At 45.6% G+C, this 26722-nt stretch overlaps 1 protein-coding gene across 1 annotated transcript in view; it reads right to left on the reverse strand.

Annotated features, from left to right (window-relative positions):
• DEPDC7 (DEP domain containing 7) overlaps positions 1-26722 on the reverse strand; it is a 272921-nt gene that overhangs the window by 169007 nt on the left and 77192 nt on the right. Inside the window, exon 3 of the mRNA XM_085648246.1 lies at positions 12984-13114. Coding sequence (XP_085504372.1) covers positions 12984-13114 — 131 coding nt within the window. The remainder of the gene's footprint in view (positions 1-12983; positions 13115-26722) is intronic.

Below are 26722 nucleotides of genomic sequence, written 5' to 3' on the forward strand. Positions count from 1 at the left end.
GGTTGTTGTAACTGATATTGGTATGTCCATTGTTTTGAAAATTTTAGTTTCAATTTTAGAATGTGTGTATATCAAAGGTTATATTAGGGGGAGAGGAGGTCTACCACTATCACAAGGATCATGTTATCATTGATGTCATTTGAGATGTCATCAGTGATGTCATGAGTAATGTCACTGACCATGTCATGAGTGATGTAATATGTGACACCATCAGCAGTGCATTGCGGGCGCACGAGTTAGTTTTTTTTTTTATTCTTTAGGAGGGGGCTGCATTGCCCCCTCAGGCCACTTATGGCCCCGGGGACCCCATCCCCCGGGGCCGGCCTTGTTTTTTATTATTTAAAAAAAAAAAGATATATTTATAGAAACACCTAGGACATGCTGGACAAACCGTACGTACCTATCACCATGGCGATTTGCGTGATATTCATTAAAAGGCGACTATACATACAATGAATCCACATGAAATGTATTTACACCACTAGTGAAGCTCTGACGTGTCTGACGCTCTACCGTGCCTAATCCCGGTGCCCCCGCCGGTGGGTACTCTCCAAGTAGACACCCTTGTCGTTTATTTATACAAACATGGGTAGCTATTGACAGGCACATTTAATATACACGCACACCAAGTCATTCAAAGGGGATTCGACAAAAATTCGACCAAACTATGCAAGAAACCCCCCTCACGGTTAATAAAATACACATCCACCACCGGATGTGTAATACTTTTTATTTTACTCTCTGGAAAGGAGACGAACCTCACTTGAGAGTCACAGTGTGCTCCTGGCTGAGCCCAATGCTGTGTTACACCCACCAGTGCCCGCCGAGTGCCACACACCTCTGTGTTGTATTCCACCAGCTAGTGCGTATGCTATGACACTCTCTAGCCCATGTGCACTGTGACACCACCCCGTGAATATGTCATGCCACACTTGCCTTCGCACGGGTTATATTGCCCCATCTAACGTGCCTTCCTCGATGCCCAAGTTATAACGCACAGCGCTATGCCATACATATTACAATCTGGGATCCATATCTTTGTCACAGTGCATATGCAACGTTACACTCCCCAGCACATATTTTATATTACAACTTTAGAGACTAGTGAGGTTACACAACACTCCCTGTGCATATTACACTCCAAGGCGCATATCGCATAGCACGCGCTAGTGCCTGTGCTATCTCGCGCTCTCCAATGAATCTGTCACAATGTATTGCATATTATATTTCACACCCTGCATCATCTTATATCACACTTTTTGGTGCATAGTTTATGCCATATACTATATCTAGTTTTCATTTTCAATCGTGCTCTCAGGGTTATGTTCTATATAACACTACGTCCACCTACCCTTTTCACGGGCATTACATTTTGTGATGGGGGTGGAGGGTCAGTGGGTGGTTCTGCCAAGTGAGCCCGGAGTCCGTCACAAACGTCCTCTTCTTCCTGAATAAAAGTGAGATTATGCGGCATACTTGTTCATATTTTAAGTAATTCGCACAGACACATTTTAAAAACAATAAAGTTCCTAAAACCCACCTTCTCTGAACAGTTAGCTTGCTGCCCCATCCACTTCCTCCCGATCCTCTGTTGTCTGAATCCATGGACTAGCCTCCTCCCTCCTGGCATGCATGGTCTGATGTACTGCCACTGCCCTCCATTTAGCATGATGTACCAGTCCACTCCTCCTGCCCTCCATTGCCCAATTCTATGGCCCATCATTGACGTCCTGCTTAGCCTCTGTGCTTAGCTTGCTTCCCCTATTCTCCTTCCCCCTGCCCTCCGATGTCTTTGTGCATGCCCCTGCTCCATCCTTTTTGCCCACCATGTTCCATGGACCTGCCACTCCTATCTACTCTGAGTGTTCTGTTGAGCTGCCACTCCCCTCCCACCTGCCTAGCATAGTCAGATGACAGTAACCTGTCCCTGCCACCTCCACCCTAAATGTCCACATGCCATGCCCCTATCCCCTTCCTCCTGTCCTCCATGGTCCATTTTACTGCCACACCCTTCTGCCCTCCCTGGTCGGTTGTGCTGCAACGGCTCCTCCTGCCTGCCCCGCGCGGTCTGTTGTAAGGCCCCCCTTCTCCTGAACTCTCTGGTCTGTGCCCAGGTCCTGACCCTCCCTTCTATCCTCCATGGTCAATTGTGCATGCCCCTGCACCCTCCTTCTTGCCCATCATAGCCATTGTGCTGCCACTAACCCTCCCGCTTGCCATGCATGGTCTTCTGTTCTGCCATGGCCCCTCCCACCTTCCCTGTGTGGTCAGCTAGCTGCCCCTGACCCCCTCCCACCTTCCCTCCATGGTCTGTGTGTATGCCATCATAGTCTCATTGTTGCTCTCCATGGTGTGTCTTGTTTCTAGTGCCCATCCTGCGTGACCTCCATGGTCATCTTGCTGCTCCTGCCCTGCCCCCTTGCCCCCAGCCCTCTGTTTCCATGTGCAGACCCCTTTTCCCTCCCTCCTGGCTTGTCTGTTCCATTGTAATGCCCCTGATCCGTCCCTCCTGCCCTTTATGGTCTGTTATGCTGCAGCTTTCTCTCCTGTCTGTCCATTATGGTCAGCTAGCTACCATTGCCTCTTTCCACTCTGTTCTCCATGTGCATGATCCTGTCCCCTCCCTATTGCTTTCGTTGGATTGTTGTGCTGCACTCCCGTCCCGCATGCGCTGTGTGGTGTATTGTGCTGCTGCAAACCCTGATGCCTGCCCAGTAGGGTCAGTTTGGTGCACCTCTCCATGCACCTCCTGCCCTCTGTTATCAGAGTCCATGTCCCTACCCCAATTCCTCCTGCCTACCATGATTCAATGTACCATACTTGCGAACATTTTGAACTTGGTAAGAGGGAGATTTTGAAAAAAAAACTGGGGTATTGATTTTCCCCTTTAAGTTACACTGAAAAAGAGGAGATTGTAGACAGGAGACAGATCAAATAAAGCCCATTTGAGCTCAAAAACATCGGAAGTTTCCTGGCTGAAATGGGTCTGTTGGCATGTATGCTTTTCCTCCCACTGCTTCTTCCTTCTGCCCACAATGGTCTATTATATTGCAACAGCCTCTCTTGCCAGTCCTGTATTGTTGGTTTGTTGCCCCTGGCCCCCTTTCCACTGCCCTCCATAGTCTGTTGTGCTGCCACTGCCCTTCCTGCCTGCCCAGTGTGGTCAAATTGTTGCCTCTGCACTCTCCTACCTGCCTTCAATTTTCAGAGTCCGTGCCCCTGGCCTCTGCCTCTCAACAGTATCCCAATGAACAACTAGATTGCTAACATTCTATATTTATTACAAAAGTGTGGAACACCTGACGTCATCTTGATGTAATCAAAACTGTAATATCTAGAGTATTTCCTTTAGAAATTACATATATGAGAGGGTCTTATTTGCATCAAAATTATGGTTAGTGCTCTAAAAAACTAAAATGAGGACATATATTCTGAGTTTTCAAATAGCGACAAAGAACTTTTAAATTATTTTTAATCTTTGTTTTTTTATCCAGTTGACCACTTGATTAAATGTTGCACCTAGGGGAAAGGATGTGGTGTTACTTCCAGAGCTGCAGACTTTGCAACTGGGGAACCGGGTTGGAGTTTCTGCTTCAGCTCAACATTCTGTGATTGTGGTCAAATCACTTAATCTCCCCATGTCTACAACCAAAATGAATTTGGTCTTGTGTGATGTAACCAATGCTCATGTAAAGCACTCCAATACCTGACAAGTCTGCACTATATAAAACTGCAAATACACAAAACAATAAGTGTTTTGCACACTTCAGTCATTGGGCTACATCTGGGTGATATTTGTGCTGCATTTGGGATCTTTTGTCTCTGGTGGCAATCTTGGGAGATTTGTTATGAAGTTTCCTAATTTCCTCATTTACTGCAGTCTCCTCAGAAGGAAATGGTTTCAGTTTTTTACTTTGATTCCATTTAGAAGGCATTCAGATGTATCACACATTTGCCATAAATTCTGAATGTTAGCACTCTAGTTGCTCATTAGATCACTGTAGTAAAGCTACTGCTCACCACGGAAGTCTGCTGCTGGTATTAAAAGTGCATGTTTCAGTCTGCATGTCAGAATTTTTTTTAATGAAATAGAAGAGGATTTGAGAAGTCACTCAAAATGTGCCCTAATTTTTCTTTCTGCAGCACTAATCATACTTTCTATGGCAAAATGAACCCCCTCATTTTGTTCCTTTTTAAATTAAATGTTTTAAAAGTTACCACTTTATTCCAACCAAGATGGCTTCAGGTGTGCCATACGTTTGTCATAAGTAGGACTGTTAGCGCTCTAGTTGTTCTTTAGAACACTCTGGGAAGCTGCAGTAGAACACAAAGGAATAAACTGACAGCCTCTGCCCTTGTTGAATGTACATGTTTTACTGAGAATGTCAGACTTCATTCTCACATGACTGAGAAAGATAATGTGAATTTACAGAAAATATGCTCTCAGTTTAGCTTATAGATGACCTTCCAAACCTGTGGGAAAAGCATGAGAAAATAGTTCTCTCAAACAGGATTTATGATATCACAGCAGAAGGCTTTTTCACATGGTAAAATCACCTTAGAACACATCACCATTCCTAAAATGAGTATGGTACCATCAACAAATGATTTATAATGTAACTAAAGTCTTAAAACCTTCTATTAACTGCAATGCTTTTTAATGAGGTGCTATAATGTATATTGGTCCCAAGATGGCTGCCAACACTTCTTGGGTGAAGTGCTGACAGCCAATCAGATCTCACGATGAGGTGTGGTTAGGCTCCGCCCAGATATATACTTTTGATTTTCTCAGGAACTACTGAACGGATTTACACCATTTAGGCACGAGTCTGAACTGAGGACTACCTCTTTGCCAAATTTGGTGTAATTCCGTTCAGCACTTCGGGCTGTAGCTGCGTCAACAGGTCCTATGGGAAAACGCGTTTTGGGACCCCCCTTTTATCTCGACCCTCGCTTGACGAGTCACCGTGAAATTTTCAGGATAGGAGAGGACCGGAGCTGGCCAAAAGTTTGGAAACTTTTGCGAAGATTCATCAATCGACGCCAACGTTATTCCAAATAGAATGTTGCGGATTTCCTATGGAAAATAGGTCCTAACTATAACTACCTACTGGCGACTGCCAGTAGGAGATCTATATATAAAAAAAAAATTGTCACACCAAAAGGTTGCCCTCAAGGAAGGAGCCACACATGGGGTGTGGACGACCTTCTATTGTAGTCAACAGCAAAGTCAGCTTGTCACCACAACTCTAATTCAAGATTGCCAGCATTAGCCAGGCGCGTTTCAGAAGAATCCTTGATCACAGGCTTCGTAGCAAAAGGAACAGCAGTCATAATGCGGACACATCACGTTAAATACATACCCAAGTCCTGCCCCTGTGGGCGTTCGCTCAATTGCCTCTTGGTACTTGTAGTCCGCATATTGTTGATCTAAGTGGATGTTGCTGTACTTTTATAACAAGTCTTACCCCAGTGGGCGAGTCACGATTGGCAAACTGCTCCCCCTGTCCTTGTACACCACAATAATGGTCTCCACATTCTATCCATTTAAAAAATGACGAAGGCAGCAGAGCACTTGCTTGTACGGACAGCGGAGTCTTTGGGCATTATTAAGGGACTATCATAACCACAATGAGTAAACGCCCTCATGGGCGGAACTGGTTACATAATAAATTAGCTGTTCCCATTTGAACTGTTTGTACCGTCATTTTGCCAATGAACAAGGGTAGTGAATGCTTGAAACGCGTATGGCAACTGAAAGGTCTGGAGCATGCAGACAATTGTGCTGCTGGTGGCATTTTGTGTATACACCTCTGTGTGTGGCGATTCCTTGGAGGGCATTTTGTGGCATGATATATTGATTTTTGTTTTACACTTTAATTCAAGTAGATTGTCACAATACAAAGCTATATTTTGAGCAGTCATGAAACATAGGTTTTCAGATTACACTCTAATTTGCAAATACATTTATAGGCAGAATGTTCTCAAAAGTTACTCTTAAAAAAATCCAGCCAACACATGTTTTGTAGCATACTTGGTGCTTTTAAGCTCTTCAGTTATATAACGAAAGAATGTCAAAGATTTAACAATGCCCCCAACCCTTTCAATTTCCAATGCTTAATACAGTCAAATTGTCCAAATAATCAATTGTATATTACATAAGATACTTAAAATCCTTAAATAGTTGTCTATTTAGATTTCATATATTCACCTCCGTTCTTCCTCACAAATATCCTTAAGTAAAAAAGGAATTCAGTACCTCAAATTCTTTCTGATTGAGCAAATCTCAATAATTAAATCCTACTGGAAAGAATTTCTTCGATACCAGTTCAACATGGGATATGCATGAGTAAAAGGAGTCCATGAAAGGTTTGTCATACCCTTGCGCCTACACCATATATTTAGAATACAAAAAGGATACCACAAGAAGGTACAAGTGTGCAACATTTTACAACAGTAAACAGAGAAGAGCTTTGCAAGTTGGCGTGCGTGTCAAGTGTACTAATTGAATAAAATTAATCTTTTAAATAAGTTAGTGTGATTTAATAGCATTCCATTTTATCCAGACTATGAGGCCAACTCTTTGCACGCGCATTGAAACACTTGCATGGTACAGCAATTGGGATTTGTAGCAATTCGAAATTGTATTTTCTCTGAAGGGATTTCTATAAGAAGTTTGGTGCTAAGTAGTGAAGAAAATAAGATTTCAACACTCAGGAGCATGTTAAATTACAAAATATTATGAATAACAAAATTTTGAAAAGTCAAAGTAGACTTTATGGAAAACACAGGACTAAGAAAGTTTAAAATGTTAAGTAGCAAAAGTTTAAGGAAAAAGGAAAAGAAAGCCTGTTTTTGTTTCCGCTATTCATTGCAAGACTAATGTTTCAGCAACGTGTACAATGGTGAATTGCACGGACACCAAGTCGGTTCTAATGTTTTTCTAGTTCTCACCTGCAGTTCTTCAGTCCAGTGACCTTGTAGCATTTTGAGGTAATCACAGTAAAGTAGCAGTTCAGTAATAAGTGAAATCTAGCGAGGCAGCTTACCTTCAGATTTCTGATGTTTGCATTGGTTACAACTAAAGGATATATTTACACACTAAGAGTAAAGCCTTTTTGAAGCTGATGAACATTAACTTGACTATGCGTAATGGGTGTTTTGTTTTCCTTTGGAACAATACAACTTTCAAGCAGATGTTTGTCTTACTATTTACGTGCCAAGAAACTTGCATATCAAGATTTTCCAAGTTGCTCTGACATTGGCAATCAGGCCATTTTGTAGTGCTTCTGACAATGCCATGCAAGGTTACAGCAGTGAATTTTGTTATTGTTTGCAGTGAAAGCTTTTGTTGGCATAATAGTATATCAGTTTATAAATAGGGATTACGGTTTTATGGTATTTTCTTTTTAACATTTCCGTCTGTTATCCATATTTATTTCAACATTTATTTAACTGATAATCATGCATTCATACTTTGATACCTTTTGCGTTTTAACAAATTAAGCAGCCAAATACAACACTACACCCACAGGTAAATATAAGCATTATATTATAAATATGTTCACATAAGCCTGTATTTAAGGTCATTTCATCTTGTTTTTAAACTCCTCATGTGGTCCATCTGCTCAGCTGGTGGCCTGGAAACCTACAAAAGACAGCATGGAGCGTGACAGACAAGAACCACTATTTTGAGTATTTTTCTGTTTTAAAAAAAACACAGTCTGGAAACACATTGTTTTTGGTCTGTATTCATGTATAAAAATGGAAAACTGGGAGCTTATTTAGAAGCCAAATCCATCTCTTACAATATTTGATGTCTGCCTACCTATAATTCTGTTTCCAAAGGGGTCTCATAAGAGGCCAAATCTTGCCGGATTTTCCATGCATCACAACTTTAATCTTAGTGTGGGAGTACAGGGTGCAAAAAACCCAATCAAGTTTGATACAACTTTTCGAAAAGTAAGTTACATCTACCAATGCCCAACTGAAAGGGAAGATTTTTCAAATGGCCTGTTGACAGCCTCTGGCAAAGAACTAATTTCCCGAGCTAAGTGACTTAAAAAAAAAATTGTATTAACCTATTGAAGAATAGTGGCCATTTACTATAGATGAGGGAAGGTGTGAAAATGTAACTACTTCAGAAGCCCACCTTTGTTTGTCTGCAGTAGAATAGTTATCAACTCTAAAGTAGTTGCAACCAGAGGCCACTAAATGTAGGTGGTTGCTTACTGACAAGCCAACACTCAGGCGCAAACCTGTATTGGTAACTAAATGCCCACAAAACTTTTGATACAGCAGCTTGCTTAGTAGTATCATGGAGGTCAAGGGTGGCTTGTGAGGAAGAGAGATGAAACTTCTCTCGTAGGTGAAGAAAACGTACAAATTTGTTTTGGGGTGGTAGTGCTACCAAAACAGCTGTAGGTTATTGTTCTATTGTTAATGAATTTCCACCTGAAATTGATCTGAAATTGACATTGCGACAGCAGCAGAAAATGTTATATGCCGAGTCACAGGCAGACTTTTGATTTAATCATAAATGTGGCTTAATATTCTGTTTTCTGAACAACTCGGTTGCGAAGCAGTAGCCTGTATATGGACATCTAACTATCTGCAGGCATACTTAGTGGGTTCCATCGGATTCTTCCTCTGGGTGGGCAAAGCAAGGCCACACGAATTTCAAACTCGACTGCAGCCATTTCAGATAGGGTAGCATTCCCAGTATGATCTGCGATGTCTTACAGAAACCCAATGACAACTGTGCTCTTCATGCATGCAAAACCTCCAAGACTGAAATAAACTGGTGAGCAATGATCAGCCAGGTCACAGCATAGTTCAAACTCTGGGAACCAAGAGACAAACCACACATCACATAAATTAGTCTTTCCAGTAGCATTCTGTCAAATGGTACACTGACTCTTTGGTGCTGCATCAGAGAATAAAGAAGGCAGTATATTGGTCCTTGGTTTAAGGAATCATGCTAAAGGAAATCTCCCAATGGGTTTGCTAATCGGAGTTCAGTAGTTGCCACATCTATTGCTTTGAGTGATCCAGAAAAGAATCCGGCTTTGGCCAGGGGTTACGTGTTCACAGCAAAGGTACAAATTCATTAGACTGCAGAGATAATCCCAGGTTCCAAAAAAATGAAGCTTGCCATCTGTGAAAGTAGCAAATGGTATGGTTAGCAAGTTACTCTAGTGTGGCCCTGGGGCGAATGCCCACTGATCAGCTTTACTACAAGACAACCATCTGCCTATCCCACCATCATCCCAGCCCTGATGCAACCAGAAGACTAGTAATGCACCATGTTTCTCTTACAGTTGGTGCAAAATAATTCAATTACAGGACAGTTGGGAGATTATTTATTGTCTTTCAGTTTGCTGACCCAAGGTCGGCTAAAGTACCACCAGCACCCTGAAGAGCTTGTGGAAGAAGGAAAACCAGCTCTCCACTAAGTCTTAGAAGGTCTTGTCTAGTGGGTGTAAACAGACCGTGTTTGCCCATTGAAATTCTAAGTTCAATAAAAGAGTCTGCATCAGGCAGCCTGTGTCAGAGAACCTAGACATCTAGATTCTATCTCCATATATATATGGGGTTCCTGCATTATAATGTTGAAGATAAGGTGATAGGTTATAATGTGTTACATTGAGTTGGCCTTTTGTGTTCATGCTTGCAGCATCTTAAGGGGATGGAATGCATTTAATGTAAGAGAAGGGCCTTGTGACATAGCAAGGTTATGTGGCAGTAGGGAGGACGGACGAAGAAGCTGTTGGTATCTGGCTTGTCAGACACAGGTTTTCATCTGCGAATAAAGTTGAAGTGTGGTTACAACAGAAGTCTCCATTTGTGTTTGGAAGAAGATTACTACATATTTTGGCGATGGGAGAGCCAGGCACCTGTGATCAAACTACATCACCTGCAGAGAAATCATGTGTCGCATATTCTAACCAGTGCAGTAGTCCTGCTCCAGCAAGTTTGCTTGTGTGTGCTGTGCTAGCCCAACCTGTGCGCCTACTAGTGACTGCAAATGTTTACTGCATTAAACTGGGATTTGTGGCCAATGTTTGTTAAATTGTTGGCATGTTTGGGGTACTCAGGTGTGAGCATGGCTCTAGCGGTTGGAACTTTCACGAGCCGCAGTATCCAATGTGTTGTTTGAGGTCAACAATGTAGTTTCCTTTTAAGAGGATATATTGATCTTTTGGGCCAGTGTGGATACTCATAATAGCACTTTACTCAAAGTATTGTCTCAATTGGATGCAGATCTCACCCTACGGAAAGAGAAGTTTAAATGTTTAGTGCAAGAGGTTGAATATTTGGGGGATCTCATTTCTGGGGAGGGGGCAAGACCCAAAATGAATCTTGTGAGTGCTATAGTGAATGCAGAGACCCCCTGATGATATAGACAAGTTGCGTTTTTTCATGGGACTTGTGAAATATTACTCTACGTTTGGGAGATTTTGCAGGTAAGTCAGAACCATTGAAAGAGCTGTTGAAAGGGGTGGGGGGGGGGGGGGGAGGGGGGGGAATGAGAGTTGGGAAATTTAGGGGAAAAACTTTTCTTCAGCAAATTAAGCATGATATTTCGAATGCTGACATATTGGTTCCGTTTCAATGTGATTTGAAAACTGTACTGACTGTAGATGCCAGTGTTGTCGGCATTGGGTCTGTGAGATACATGGGATGGTGCGAGGACCGCAGCTTTTAAGTCTCTCTCATTGACACATTCTAAGAGTAATTACTCTGCCACTGAGTGGGAGCATTGGCGGCCGAATGGGCGGCCAATCACTTCCGCACCTTCATTGGGGGAATGAAGATAACACTCAGGAGAGATCATAAACCATTGCTTAAGGTGTTGGGACCAAATGGAACCAAGAATTGCTCAGGATGCCTAGCTAGGTTGGCAGTCAAAATTTAAGATGGCGACTGTAGTATTGAGTTTTTCCTGGTTGGAAGAACAAAGTGGCAGACTGCCTATCGAGGATGCCCGTTAAAGCGGTCGTTGAAGGGGACCTGGACATAGAGGAGGTTGTAGTAGATGTGGTGGATGATGTGCGTGTAATAGTTGCAATGGAAGATTGGACGAAAGCTATGAGTGAGGGTGAGGAACTAAAGGCGGTGACAAGAATGATTAAGGGAGATGTTCAAGGGTAAGTACGTTTCAGATGCCATCAAACCTTATCATAAAGTGGTTGAGGAATTGTCTTTAAGCAGGAACAAACTCATTGTGAGGGGTGAAAGGTATGTACCTTCAGGCACACTAAGGAATAAACTTGTGCGGTTAGCATATGAAGGTCACATTGGGCAGACTTTTATGCTGAAGAGATTAAAGGAGAATTTTTGGTGTCCCAAGATGGGCTGGGAAGTCAAGCAATGGGTATAGAGGTGTGTGGAATGTAAAAATTCAGAGAAGAGGTTGAAAGTAGGATTGGGTTTCAAGAAAGATCAACAACATATGTCAGATGCAGATTTTGGGGGAAAAGATTAGCCTAGATTTTATTGGGCCTTTTGAATTTTTGCCTGAACAGGAGAGGTTTGCTGCTGTACTATTATATGCCAAATTGAGGTGGTTTTAAGTGGCGTTTATGAGGAATGTGAACACAAAGTCCACCACTGCAATGCTTGAAGAGTTTTTTAAGAGAAGGTATACCTTCGAAACTTCCTAGAACCTCACGCGGCTCACTTCCTACGAGATGGAGAAATTTCTCGAAGGAGTTGGTGTGAAGCATCTTTGCATGTAATTTTATAATCCTCAAGGTAATGGTCAAGTGGAAAGGGTGAACAGCTTGATAAAAGAGACTATGGAATTAGCCAGTAAGGCAGGGCTGGGTGTGCAGAATGCAGTAAAGGACATGTTGTGAGAGTATCAGACCACTTCTAATGCGGTCAATGAGAAAGCTCACTTTGAGATGAGGAGCAGGAAACCAGGGACCAAGTTGGTTCCTTCATGGTTGAAGGAAGGATGTAGTGAGAAGGTGGTAAGAAATGTGGATGAAGGTCAAAGTGAAGGCATTATTGGTGGAGGAGACTGGTTGAAGGTTAAGCCTGGCGGAGTGAGACCAGGTTTGTTGAAGTTTTGGGGTCCCTACGGAGTGATGTGTTGGACGAAACTGGGTGAAGTTGGAAAATGGTCAGACGTGGAACCTGAGAAGAGTGGTTCTGTTCCAGAAAGAAGATGAAAGTCACCCGGTGCTGGATAAAGGAATCTGGGTCTTGTTCAGGGTGGATGGTGATGGATGAGAGAGACTTTTAAGCAAGTACAGCTGGTGGGAGATATAGTCAGAACCCTAGGTTGTAGGGAATGGCCATGATATGTGTAATAATCTGGTGATGGTAAGACTGTCACAGACCACCAGGTTGCTAGGGAATAGTGTGTGCGGGTAGTGGGTTTCAGTATCGTTAATTAGGTGGTAGTATGTCACCCATATGTATAGTGTAGTTTCCCGGTTTTCGTTTGCCTGGGTTTGCGATTGTTCCTCATGTGTCTGTTTGAGAAAGGAACGTGGGAAGAAGATTACTACAGTTCCCTAGAAACATTATGCAACCAATGTCATGTTTGCTTAATAAGTATGTAGACAGGAATCTGGGAAACATCTCTACTATCTTTCATGTACAAAACAAGTGGGTAATGCTGGTAAGGAAGAACTGCCATCAGTAGAATGCACATGTGCAGTTAGAAAGTTTGAGAAATGCTTGCATTGAAGTTTGGGGCACTGAACAAGTCTCCCTCTTGTATATATGTATCTACAGACATACAGCTGAAGATAGGAAAAAGTAGTGGAAATACACAATCATCTAACTGATCTGAATTCAGTAGAAGAACAATAGCAACACAGAGTCATCTTATATTTTAGTAGTTAAACATGGCTGGCAGTCTCCAAGGCATGAACTCCACTTCAATCAAGGAGAACAATGAAGAGCAGGCCAAGAGAAATTAAAATGGATTGCACATCCGTCATGCATAGATTTACAGCTTTGTTTACCTTTCTGAGGTAGGCCAGCAGTGGCATTTACTGGAGGCAAGTTAGATGGTGTCAGGCTCAAGTTATCCCAGAGGTTTTCTAAACTTTCTGATTTCATTGGAGAGTTGTGAAATAAACTGGTTTCATCTTGCCTATTGGAAAAGCAAACAAAGGATTTTTACACTTTGTAATTAAAATCAAATTACTGCTTGCAGTCACGTAACATATTTGAGCACCTAGACAACACAATGCAATGACTTCCAACATCAATCCACACCGTTTTGAAGATTTTTTTTTTTTGCCAAACGTGTTATAATGCTTATTTATTTCATGTAATCCCGACAAATTTGCTTACATTTTCTTTTGGAATGGAGGGGGTGGGGATGTCTTGTACACTGCACCATGCTGCTGCAGATTCTCCAAGTACAACAGGTATAGCCAGACGAGAGAACCGTGCTCACTGGGCCATAGGACTCCAGTTACACATCACGGACTAGGTTTATGTAAGCGAAAACCATCCTGGGATTGCTTTTGTTTCTGTCCAGGGGGAGGTGGGAAGGTGAGGTTGGCATTTCAGGCTGGACAAGAATTGTTCAGCGTCAGACCACAGTGCAACGGGCTTCTGGCAAGCTATCTTGGTAGAAAACACTAGCCAGTAGCACAACTTTCACAAAGGCTATCAGATACTGTTCCTCTATGCTACAAGAGTTTTTCTCCCCTTTGCACTGGTTTGCTCTGCTGCAACTTACTACACAGTGCAGGACTTCCAGACTGAAGAGTAGCAGCTGCCAGTTTATCCCTGGAAGTTCCAAAAACCATAGTGATGTACATGAAACATCCGGGCACACTAGTCTGGCCCCTGAGGGTTTCGGATTTGCATTCCATCTGGCTGAGACAATAAGGCTGCACCAGCAACTGGCCATATCTTCCTCCTTATTAGTAACAGTCTTATTTGGGTCACCAATCAGTTGTTCATTGCTCAACTATCAAGCCCAAAGTCGGAAGGTCTACAGCTGCAGATCTGCCTGAACTAGGTGTGTTGGGCATTATATCACAGATATTAGCATTAGTTTTTCTATTGTCAAACCAAATGAAAGCCAAGCACTGCATATACAAAACAACAATATTATACGACTGCCAATTTCAACATTTTGGCTCTCACGCAATAGCACTTTTGGTTTAGTGCCAACTCTCCTTGCAGGCTCATCTATCCAAAGGATCTGGCCTCTCTATCAACTGCAAATATACAAAATAGAGATCGGTGGAATTCTCGAATTAATCTCAGCCACTGGTAATCAATGGTAAAACTGAGCTGGCATGGACCAGCAAAATAACGATGGATTGGGATGCTGCCCGAGCAATTAACAGTGGCTGAGATTAATTCAAGAATTCCATCCATCACTGTTTTGTATACTTATTGTGTCACCCTAAGTGGGACATATATGCCCAGATGTGGGTACCGTGCGCACGATCACCGGAACCAAGCTGTGCCCAGCTGATGAGCCCATAACTAGGGCAAAACTGGTACTGGACTGTGTGTTCTGGTTCAGGGAGGACATGGCTCTTCTGTTCGGGCTGGACTGTTACTGTTGGAGCAGGGTCAAGACTGATTTGCATACAGCTGGGTCCAAACTGAGGTAACATGATGTGCAAAATAATGATGGATTGGGATACGACCAAGTAATTACCAGCGGCCGAGATTAATTTAAGCATTCCACCCGTCACTGTTTTGTACCTATCAACTGGACAGATGCCCTAGGAGACTGCCTCATACAGGGAGAGTTGTAGGCTCTCAAACTCAGAGTGACAAAGGACTTAGCTTCCCAATCCAATGAGAAAACATTTACTGTTAAAGTCCAATATACTTACGTAATAAAGTTGACAAAGCAGCTTTAAAGGGTCACAGAATATAATGAAACAGTTAGCTTGCCATAGCAACGGCCTCCAGCGCAGAATAATATTTTATGTTTTGAGTCCACCGATCTTCTGTACTCTGTTACTGTACTTACACTGCACCAACTAATCAAGCGAAGGATACCAACTTCATGTTTAGCCTCCAATTTCAAATTCCTTTACATTTACAAAATGTTTTTACATTTTCAAATGTTCCTTTTTTAAATATATTTTATTAATCTTAGTATTAATTAATTTTCTAAAGATTTGCCAAGCTCCTCAATAAGCGTTGTGGACCAGGGTGCCAAGGACCACAGATTGAGAACCCCTGGACTAGGAGGACTAGTGATGCATTTTGTAATGAGCACAATCAACAAGACTGCTACAAAGATGTTGGGGAAAAAAAAAACTGCCATACATAGGCATTGTTGCGTAGGCCCCTAGATAGGGTTGGAGGAATGCAAAGGACTGCATTGCTTGATCGGACACAAGAGGTCAGTATATAAATGGATCTGGCTGAAGCGCAGACTTTTCTGAGTTCACTGTGGGAGTCGGGAAGTTGAGTGCGAATGAGTTCTTAGCAGTACGCACAAGCAGCCTTTTTTATACTAGCACTAGTGGCTCGAGGGAGGTAGAACTTTAGCCGTAAGGAATACGATCCCAATTACACAAAGTGCACTTGGTGTGTGTCTGTGGCTTTGGTTGCAGAGATGGCTGTACGGGACCAGAGACCATGAGGAATACAGTCTGCCACTCATACAGGCAGAGATGTAGGCTTGTCCAAACCAACTTGAGATCGGCCTCAATTAAAGCAAAGAGGCGCAAAAGTGAATAAAAAACAGTTATACTTTCTGCTAAAAGTGCGTTTCAATTAAAAAAAGACCATACATACACATGAAAGCAGAGCAAATGAATCTTTAAAAACAATCCTAGACTGACACTATAAAAACGAAGTACTAGCCACAACAACATTGTCAGATCCACTAAGATCCATCAACAGCACATATTCCCCCATTAACTTACACTGAAACAACCTAACAGTAACAGGAAACACCAATACAGGACATCTCACCAAACTAACATTTTACATACAAAACACGAAGGAAGCCATAAAAACGCGTTTGATGCCATTTCAATGCATCACAGCTGTTTTACAGCAGGATAATAAACGTTCAGTGATGCTGGGCTACTGTCCTCCATGAGATGGTGCATCGGATACCCAATAAAGGAATATTGCTCCAAATCCCCACAATCCAGTGCAGCTTTTCCTGGAAGTATGCTCAGAGCGGTTTAAGGAAGTCAAGAGTCTCTATATAGTTCCCCATCAGCATAAACCTCTTGAGTGGCTCAAACTTCCAAAATTGATGGGCGGGTAGTATCTGCAGCTGTATTCCAAACTTGCTACTGTTAAACTATGCACACAAGAGACAACTACAATATTTACTCCCCAAGCACAATGTTTCTAAACTCAGGAAGTGCACAGCTACAGGACATGTTGCGTGGCTATAGTACTTTTCCAGAAGAATGAATGCCAGTTAAAACTGAAGGAGAAAGTTCTAGATTACGTCGACCCTCCCTCTGTGAGTCTCCAAAAGGGAACCTAAGAACAGAATATATGGCTGGGGTACTCAAAATTCTTTGGAAGCATTAATTCAAACAATCTTTTACCTGTTAAGTGTTTTAGAAGTAGGGCCAATTCACCACAAACCAGAAGTTGGTTATATCACAGTGTTTGCTGTGCCATCTCACTACTGGAAGTTACAAGGAGAGAGAGAATATATACACATATATGTACACACACACACTATAGACACAAACACACTATATATATATACACACACACATACAGCAAACACAGCCCCATCCACCCTCCCTCCTCCACCTCCCCCCCCCCCCCCCTACCATGAGCCATGAGGTATGTTGCACTCATGGCTCAATCCTAGTTCTTTTATTTCCTTTTTTAAAAATCTTTTTAAATCCATACAGGCCAGGCCAAAGGGTGCCCCAACGACCTTGTTCACCAGTGCGTGGGCGGTATTTCAAAACCAATTAAATAAATTTTTACGTGTTTTGACATCACTTTCGGTTTTCGCCGCATGTCTTTATGGGAGCTGTTGCGGCACTTGAAATCATTCGAAGGCGTGGGGTGGGGCACTTTACCACTGATATTCAGTGCTAAAGTGCATATGCTCTCTCTGTAAATTGTGTTATGGATTGGTGTTTCCATGATTGGCATATTTGATTTACTTGTCAGGCCTGAAAATCAAATGCTACTAGTGGGCCTGCAGCACGGATTGTGCCACCCACATGAGTAGCCCTGAAGAACAAGTTACTTGCCTTCGGTAACGATGAATCTGTAAGAAACATAGCTTATAGATTACTTACCTTAGAATTAACCCCAGGTGCCAGACTGGATCCGGAAAGTTTTTCGGCAGCAGTACCCCTGTACGTCGGAAGGCGGCATCGGTAGACTACACGTCAGTCGTCTGCGCCGTGGTCCCTGGGATGTGGTCGCGGTGGCTTCATAGACGCCGTCCTCACGCGCGGACATCAGTTATGTACACGACGTTCCACGCCCGCAGAGCCATGCATGACACTGACCACTGGTGCACAAAACTAGGGCCCTGAAAGGATGTCCTGAACCCTATAAGTCAGTTCGCAGAACGGGGGAGGATGGGTGGGGCGGTAAGGAATCTATAACTAACCTAGGTTTCTTACAGATAGATAGTTACCGAAGGTAAGTAACTTGTTCATCTGAAAGAAACAGTTATAGATTCCTTACTTTAGAATGGATACCCCAGCAATACCAACCCCGAAGGTGGGTCTGCGAACCAACTTCACACCAAAAAAGTCCTGGAGAACAGAACGGCCAAAGTAGCAGTCTCTCTGGACTTGGCTGTCCAGGCAGTAGTGTTTCGTAAACTTGTGCAGCAATGCCCACCTAGCTGCCTGACAGATGTCATTTAAGGGGACGGACTCATCCCAAAGCAGTAGTGGCTGTCGTTGCCCTGGTGGAATGGGCGCACAGCCCCACTGGAGGCTCCTTCTTAGCCAAAGAATAGCAGGCTTTGATGCACAGAATGACCCACCTGGAGATGGTCCGTTTGTGCACGGCCAAACCTTTCTTAGCGCCCACGTAACCAACAAAGAGCTGGTCGTCCACCAGGAATGGTTTTGTGCAATCCAAGTAGAAAGAAAGCACACGCTCTGGATCCAGATGGTGAAGCCTCTCCCTCTTTCGAAGGATACGTAGGCAGAAAGAACATGGGAAAAGTGATGGCTTGGCCAATGTGGAAAGAAGTAACCACCTTGGGAAGAAAGGAAGGTCCAGTTCTAAGGACAACCTTGTACGGATAAACAGCCAGAAAGGGAGGCTTCGAAGACAGAGCTTGAAGCTCACTCACCCTGCACACAGAGGTGAAGGCCACCAGAAAAAGTTTTCTAAGTGAAAAGACGTAGAGGACAGTTATGTAGTGGCTCAAAGGGAGAGCACATAAGATATGTCAGAACCAAGTTCAAGTCCCACTGGGGCATTACGAAGGGAACAGGAGAAAAAAAGATGAGTAATGCCCTTAAGAAATCCATTTACAACAGGGGACTTGGAAAGAGAAGGCTGATCAGGAAGCCTGAGAAAGGTTGAAATGGCCAAGAGGTAGCCCTTAAGAGTGCCCAGAGCAGAGCCCTGCTGAGCCAAATAAAGGAGGAACAAGAGAACCTCAGAAAGAGGGGCTGAAAGAGGATCCACAACCTTTGCTGTGCACCATGCCACAAACTTATTACATATGCAGGCATATACCATCTCGGTGGAGGGACACCTGGCTGCCAAGATTACATCACAGACTTCGGGAGGCAGGTCAAACGACGTCAACTGCCGCCGCTCAATCTCCACGCAAGGAAGTGGAGGCTGGTCAGGTTCGGGTGGAGGACCGTCCCCTGATGCTGCTACAGAAGTTCCTCTTGAAGAGGCAGTCTGATCGGAGGATCGATGGCCATGTTGAGCAGCTCGGGATATCAAACTCTTCGTGCCCAATCTGGGGCCCCAAGAATGACTTGGGCCAAGTCGCGATTGATCTTCAGCACTCTGGGCAGAAGTGGTATAGGCAGAAAGACGTATAGAAGACCGCAACTCCACTCATGCCGAAAAGCGTAGCCTAGCGAGTGCTGCCTTGTAAATTCCAACGTGCAGAATTGCTGACATTGCGCGTTCTCTTTGGTGGCAAATAGATCTAACCAAGGCTCTCCCCACTGCTGAAAGAGACCGTGCACCACCTCAGTGAAGACGCCATTCATGATCAATTATGCACCTACAGGTGAGTTGGTCTGCCCTGGCATTCAGTGAACCTGCCAAGTATTGAACCACCAGGGATATGCCCTGATGTTTCAGCCATGCCCAGAGGCGGAAGGCCTCTTGACATAAGGTCCACAACCCCACCACGCCTTGTTTGTTGCAGTACCACATGGCGGTAGTGTTATCCAAGAACACCTGCACTACTCTTCCTCGGAGAGAGGGAAGGAAGGCATTCAGTGCAAGACAGATTGCCCAAAGCTCCAGAAGGTTGATGTGGAGCCCGGACTCGGCCGGAGACCAGAGGCCTCTGATCTCTGCTCTCCCATGTTGCCGCCCCATCCCAGAAGGGATGAGTCTGTCACCACTGTGTGTTCCAGTTAGGGAAGGAAGAGGGATCTGCCGTTGACCCAATCCTAGTTCGTGAGCCACCACTGCATATGTCTTGCAGTGCCCTCCGAGATCTGGACGCAATCGGACAGATTTCCCTAATGCTGCGCCCACTGGAACATCAGGTCCCACTGCAGAGCCCACATATGCTACCTGGCATGATCAACCAGCATGATACCCAGCAGCCTAAGGGTCATCCTGACCGAAACCCAGGATAGGGGCTGAAAGATTGGAAACAAGGCCCGAATATCCCAGACTCGCTGTTCGGGAGGATAAACCCGAAACTGCGTTGTGTCCAGAACCGCTCCAATGAAGAGGAGCTTCTGAGAGGGGGTCAGGAGCGACTTCGGCACGTTGATTGAGAACCCCAGCGCATGCAGGCGGTCGGACATAGTCTGGAGGTGGGAAAACAGCCTGGGGTGAGCCCACTTGCAACAGCCAGTCGTCGAGATAAGGGAAGACTGGAGCCCCTGATCTGCACAGATGAGCTGCGACCACTGCCATCACTTTCGTGAACACCCAAGGGGCGCTGTTAAGGCCAAAGGGGAGCACAGTAAACTGAAAGTGCTCGTGGCCTACCGTGAACCGCAGGGAACACTGGTGGGCCGGCAGGAAGGGGATGTGAAAGTAAGCGTCCTGCAAGTCCAACGCTACGATCCACTCTCCGGGGTCGAGGGCAGACCAGACCTGAGTGAGCGTCAACATTTTGAAATTATCCTTCCGGAGGAATTGGTTGACGTTCCGGAGATCCAAGATAGGACGCAGGCCTTTGTCTTTCTTGGGTACCAGGAAGTATTGGACATAGCAACCACAACCTACTTCTGGGACAGGAACGCGCTCGATGGCACCCTCTGCCAAGAGTGCCGAAACTTACAGTTGGAGAAGGGCCAGGTGACCCTCCGACATGTGATGGTACTGAGGTGCCATGGAGGGAGGGATAGTCTCGAAGGGGAGGGAGTAGCCCCATCGGACTATTTGCAAAACCCACCTGTCCGGAGTGATGGTGCACCAGTGAGGGAGGTGATGGCGTATCCTGCCGCCCACTGGCATTTGGTGGCCTGAAAGGACAGACTAGGAAGGTTTGGAGGCTGCTGCAGAGGAGGCTGTGGTGGACTGGCCCACCCGCTGGACCCCAGAACACGTCAGTGGTTCCCACGTCCCCGGCCACACTGGAGCTGAACATCTTGCGCCGGCCTGTGGCCCTGGGTGGGACGTGTTGGGGCACCCCTTCTGTAGCCATGGAAGGGGCGAAAGGCAGACTGCGCGGGGCATGTGGTGGAGAGGCCCAAGGATCTGGCCGTAGCCCAAGAGTCCTTAAAGCACTCTAGCGCGTTGTCTGCCTTGTTGCCGAAAAGGCAACAGCCTTCAAAGGGCATATCCATAAGTGTGGATTAGAGATCCCCGGAAAAACCAGTCGAACACAACCAGGCATAGCGTCTAAGGGCTACTGTTGAAATCGTCCTGCCAAGTGCGTCGCCAGTATCCAGCCCACAGTGGATGGTAAGCTTCGCTGCGTCTCTCCCTTCAGCAACTGCACAGAAGAGTATGGCCCGGGCCTCCTGCGGGCACTGAGGCAGCACCTGTGCCACTGTATCCCACACAGTGAGTGTAACGACCCAACAGACATGAGGTGTTTACCGACCGCAGTCCCCAGCTCTCAGAAGAAAACATTTTCTTCCCAGGGTGATTCACTTTCTGGTGGTGCGGTAGGGAAGGCGCCTTTGGAAGTAGAGGCTTGGACCACCAAGCTCTCAAGGGTGGGATGTTGGAAGAGGAAAGTGGGGTCGACCGGGGCCGGGCGGTGTAGTCAGGCAATCATCCCTGTGTTGGGCCTGGACCAGGTGCCCAAAAGGATGTCCGCGAGGGCTTCATTAAACGGCAGCAGGGGCTCCGAAGAGTTGCCGGTTGAAGGACCTCTGTCAGGTGGTTAGTCCCGACTGCCACCGTAGGTAGCTCGAGGGAGAGGCTCGGCCGTCCTACACAACACCACTGCGTACGACGCTCCCTTCTCCGTAGCCACGGTAGGAGGAGACAACATGCCTAGGTCTGGGGAGGTATCAAGACCACTGGCATCCACCAGTTCCTCTCCTGTCCGGATCGTACTCCAACTGGTCACCAGACCACTTCCAGTCTTCCTCACTCTCCTCTGGCTGCCAATCTGGCTGAAAATGGCCAGGGTGGAACACACGGACAAAAGTACCCATCGGCGCCGGATGCGGCGTCGGCTGACGCCAGTCCAGCCCTGTGTCCACATCAGGCGGAAGCCGGGGTATACGCCAACTGGGGGGGTCCAGCTGGCGTTGGCTGCAGACGTGGTGCCGGTGGAGTCGGCGCCAGTGGAGATGTAAGTAGGTTGACCAGCGCCGATCTGGATCCGGGCCTGGATCCAAGGGGCCATACGGAGTGGAGACCAGAGCCGCCGGCTTCGAAGGCCTAGGACCCCCAACTGAGTCCGCAGGGCCTGAAGGCACGCTGGCAGAGTCAGGCTGCCCAAAGATGGCATGCATTGCTTCCTAAAATTGACGAAGCTGGGCAGGGTTCGCTCCCAGGAATGCCGGAGTCGACTCTGAAGGCTCCGCACGCAGAGCCGCGGGAGGGGCACCACCCGCAACCTACGTTGCGTCGGCAGACAGACAAGGGGAAGTCGAAGAGTGACTATGCTTCTTCGACATCTTCTTGTGCTTCGACTTACCCGACCCGGAGTACGAAGACTTAGAAGAGGATTGATGACTCCTTCGAAGTCCTACGCAAATGGGACCTTGCACGATGTAGAGCAGACTGCCGGGACCGCTCCTGCAAAGACTTCGGGCCATTGTTCGACAGTTGGAGCATGACTTGGGGTCATAGTCGCTCTCCAGGCAGAAGAGGCACATGCGGTGCGGATTAGTCACCGACATTCGGGTACAGGAACCGCATGCCTTGAAACCGGGCATCCGTCGTGCACCAAGAGTCGTTGTAAGACTCAAAAACGAAGTCTACAAAAGTCGCAAAAATCTCAGTCAAAAAGTGACTGGGGGTACTGCTCTCCCCAGCACGGAAAAAGAAAGAACAGACGTCAGCGCAAGGGTGGCGTCTATGTACCTACCGCAACGTCATCCCCGCGACCACGAAACAGACGACGGATGCTTAGATGACAGACGCCACCTTCCGACGCGCAGGAGTACCACCGACTAAAAACTTTCCGGGTCCAGTCTGATGCCTGGGGGTAATTCTAAGGTAAGGAATCCATAACTGTTTCTTTCAGATAAGGTAACTCAGAACTGCAACTACAGAGACTGCGCGCAGTTTGTAACTGCCAAGTCGACTTGGCAAGTTCACCCACTTGCCAGGCCCTAACCTTCCCTTTTCTTACATGTTAGTGACCCCTAAGGTAAGCCCAAGGTACCCCTGTGGGCAGAGTACAGTGTATGTGAAAGGTAGGATATGCCCTGGTGTGTGTGGCATGTCCTGATAGTGAATTACTGCCAATTTTGTTCCACAATTGCAAGGCTACCTGTTTTCACAGGACAGAATGGGGAGTTGGTTTGTAACAGCTTCTAAATAGAACTGCCCCTGGGAACAAGGTAGAGAAAAAGTTCATTATGCCTGAACTCAGAATCTAAAGATGCATCTTTTAGTGAAGGTGATTTTTACATTCGGTGTTCGAAAATACCACTTTTAGAAAGTAGTTATTTTCTTGATCAGCCATCCATTGTGCCTCTGCTGAGTTCGTGGATTGACTGTCTGGCTTTGGGATGACAGGGGCTGGGGAGGAGCAGTGGCTACAGAGAATCTAGATGGGTCAGGAATGGGCTGAATAGACCTAGGCTGCATTTAGAGTAGGGGGAGGAGATTTCCTTTCACCGGAATGGGCCTGGTCTGCCTCTGACAATGCAGTCACCATCTCCTGCCTGGAGGCTGCACCAGGGAGTACACGATTGGTTCTGGCTGGGCACAGACACTCTCTGCCCGAGAGGAAAAATGATTTTGGGCTATAAAAACTGGGGCCCTAACCCTCAAACTTTAGAACTCTTTTGGAACAAGACTGCCAAGAAGAAGAGCTGGAGATGCTGTGAGAAGGAACTGCCACTTTGCGGAGTGCTTTGCTGTGTTGACCTACAGTGGCTGCTTTTGTCCTGGGCAGTGAAAGGACTGGACTTTAACTTTTTACAACTTCTTTATTGAGTTTCTCCAAGGGCTTGAGGTAGAGCTTTCCCCCTGTTCAAGAAGTCTATTGAACAGCAAAGACTTCAAGTTCTTCTACCATCAGCACTGGGGACTGTGTGCTTTGTGCTGCAACAGAAGAAAAGTAACCCGAAGCCATCTACGACACTGCTGCCAACTCAATGTCCTGAGGCATCGCAGAGGGCACCGCTGCAAGGCAACCCTGATCTCACCGACACCACCGAGCCTCTGCTTGCACCACGACCTGCGGGCACAGCACTCTGCACTGCCCTGCTTCACGCCGTCACTCTGGTATTCCAAACGACGCAACTCCACACAGATGCCGTTGCTTTCACCATGGTTCGAGGGCACCGCTCACAAGTTACACAACGCACCGTCCTCATCCCACACCGTAGCCTTGTCCTACCGTTGCCATCGACTCCATATCATCAGCAGACAACGCTTCACCTACGACAACGCCGCTGCTTGCACCATGACCTGCCAGCACTGCGACGAGCACCACATCACTTCGCACCGCAGCTCTGATCTCACCGACTCTGCTGGACAACCGTCACAGAGCCGCTGCCTGCGCGGCGACTTGAGAGCATCACACACCGCATTGCTGCACTTTGCACCACAGCACCCTCCGCCTGCTGACATCGGAGCTCCAGACCAACCGTGAGGATTTCGATCTGTAACGCGTGTGACTTCAAGGGTCAGTCGACTCCCGCACCGACCTCCAGAACAGATGCCTGCAGGCGCCGTGCTTTCAGAGCGCAATGAGAGGTCGTCGATGCTCTACATCTCTAAAGGTACTGTTTTGCGGGTCTTCCCGACACTGTAGCTGGTCTGCAAGGCTGCGGTCAGCCAGTACTGTTTGGATTGGTTGTTCACAACACAGTGATAGCCCCAGACAGAGCGATCAACCTCAAGGAACTTTATTTCAAGTTTATTTTGATAACTGAAGATTTCCAAGTACTGTATTGTTGATTTGTCGTTTTTGGTCTGGTCTTAGGCATAGAAAAATATTGGATATTTTTCTAAACTGGTGTGGTGTCCTTTTGTAGTGCTTACACTGTATTACTGTTGGTTATGTGCAAATGCTTTACACTGCCTCTAAGATAAGCCGGACTGCTTGTGCCAAGCTACCAAGGGGTGAGCAGGGTTTTTTTTTTTAGGAGTGTAACTCCCTTATCCTAACTAGGAAGAAGGGTCCCTACTTGGACAAAAGGTGCAAGCCCTTGCCATCTAGAGACACCCATTTCTAACAGCCGCATATTGTATCCAGTCAATTTTGCGGTTTTACATGCACAATTAATCTCATTTGTAGGACATAATCTCCCCACGAGCTCATGTTGTCCAATATTCAAAAGTGACCAGCAAATGATGCAAACCAATTTATGTGGAGTTCACTTTTCTCATTTAACAATTAACGACTAGGGATTAACCATTACCGTCTATGACGGGAAACTCCTAATGACTTATTACTAAGGGTCATTGTTACTCCAGCGATTACACAATTCATTATACTCAAATTAAAGATGTAATCATTTCACCCACCAGTGGGTAAACACATTTACAGTTATTGACTATTTTCTTGGCATAGACAATGATTGTGTGTCCAGGGTGTCATTGTGCCTATGCTGGTTACACAATTTTTATATCAGTTCATAGAGTTCATGATGTGCTCTTGTATAGTGCCTACTCCTGTTTTAGTGTAAAGGTGCTTGTGTTTACTGTAATAATTCTAAACGTCTTATTCTTATTACTACGGAAAACAATCTACTAAATGATACCCAGCATTCAGAGTAAAAATACCAAGATCGCATCACCCATCACCATACAATACCATTTTAACAGTGTAATATTGGCATACAAGTTGCTCCTGTGTACGATAGTGGTCATTGCTGTAGTGTTGTGTGAGTTAGCAATGACGGAACCCCTTTGGCTCTCGATGGACTCCGCAGAAATGTGACGCAAGTGTTAGAGCAGAATGAAATTAATGCAGGTTTACAATGTTGGGCTTGCAGTTACATGCAGATTAATAAAGACGTGTTATACTTCGTTCCATGTGTGGCATAGTAATTAGCGAGTACCCAGGCTGAGGACGCTACAACTGGTAAGGAAATAGGGATAAGTAACCTGAAGATAGACTGTGCTCTCCCAGAGAGTTTGCCGTGATCGAGCAAACCCATCATGCGTGTCACTTGTCCCTCCGTCGAAATACAGAATCAATGCTTGTCCTATGTGGAGTTAAAGTACAAATCCAGCCTATGTAAAGCATTTGAAGATAATGGAAACTTCACTGAGAAGTCTACACATTGTTGGCGAAGAATCTGCTGGGAAGGCCATAAAGAGGTACAGCGCTACAACGCAACCTAAATCTATACAACATGCGTAGTGAGAACGCTAAAGGCACATACAACCAGGTTTTGAAAGAACAGCAACAGCGGATTGCAAGATAATGCTGCAATCAGAAGTGCTGCAAGGCAGAGATCAACCAGATGTCAGACAGTACGAAGACGCCTAAATACAAAGCTATTCGCTTACCAGTACGGAGTAAAGAGAATCATCATACCACAGTGTTGGGGGGGGGAAGTAATCCCAGAAGAAGTGCCCAAGGTTGTGTTTATAGAGCAGTCCATACCTAAAGTGGCACACCACCACAGCAGCAGAGAGGGACTCAGAACACTTCAGAGGACTTAGAGGATCAGAAAGCCGAGAGCACTGATCGCTAGAGTGAACAGTTGTTTTCCCAATGAAAACCAAGAAAGAGGCCACGCTTCCCATAATTATCAATGATGAACCAGAGGCCAGCATGTCACAATGCCTCAGATTGTTAGCATAAACAAGATCACCAAGCAGCGTCAGAAAGAACACTACTTTCTACACAAGTAAGTTCCACAAACGGTTATAATCACGCTGCTTTCCTGAAACCGTCAACAACATTCGATACTGTCAAAAAGCTGAATATTGGCAACAGATGGACTGCTTGGATAGACACATTTGATGATTCCATTGATGCATAGAAGAAACAGATAACAAGGTC

Source organism: Triturus cristatus, chromosome 3_2 (genome assembly GCF_964204655.1).
Source record: "Triturus cristatus chromosome 3_2, aTriCri1.1, whole genome shotgun sequence".
In the NCBI taxonomy this organism is placed as follows: domain Eukaryota; kingdom Metazoa; phylum Chordata; class Amphibia; order Caudata; family Salamandridae; genus Triturus; species Triturus cristatus.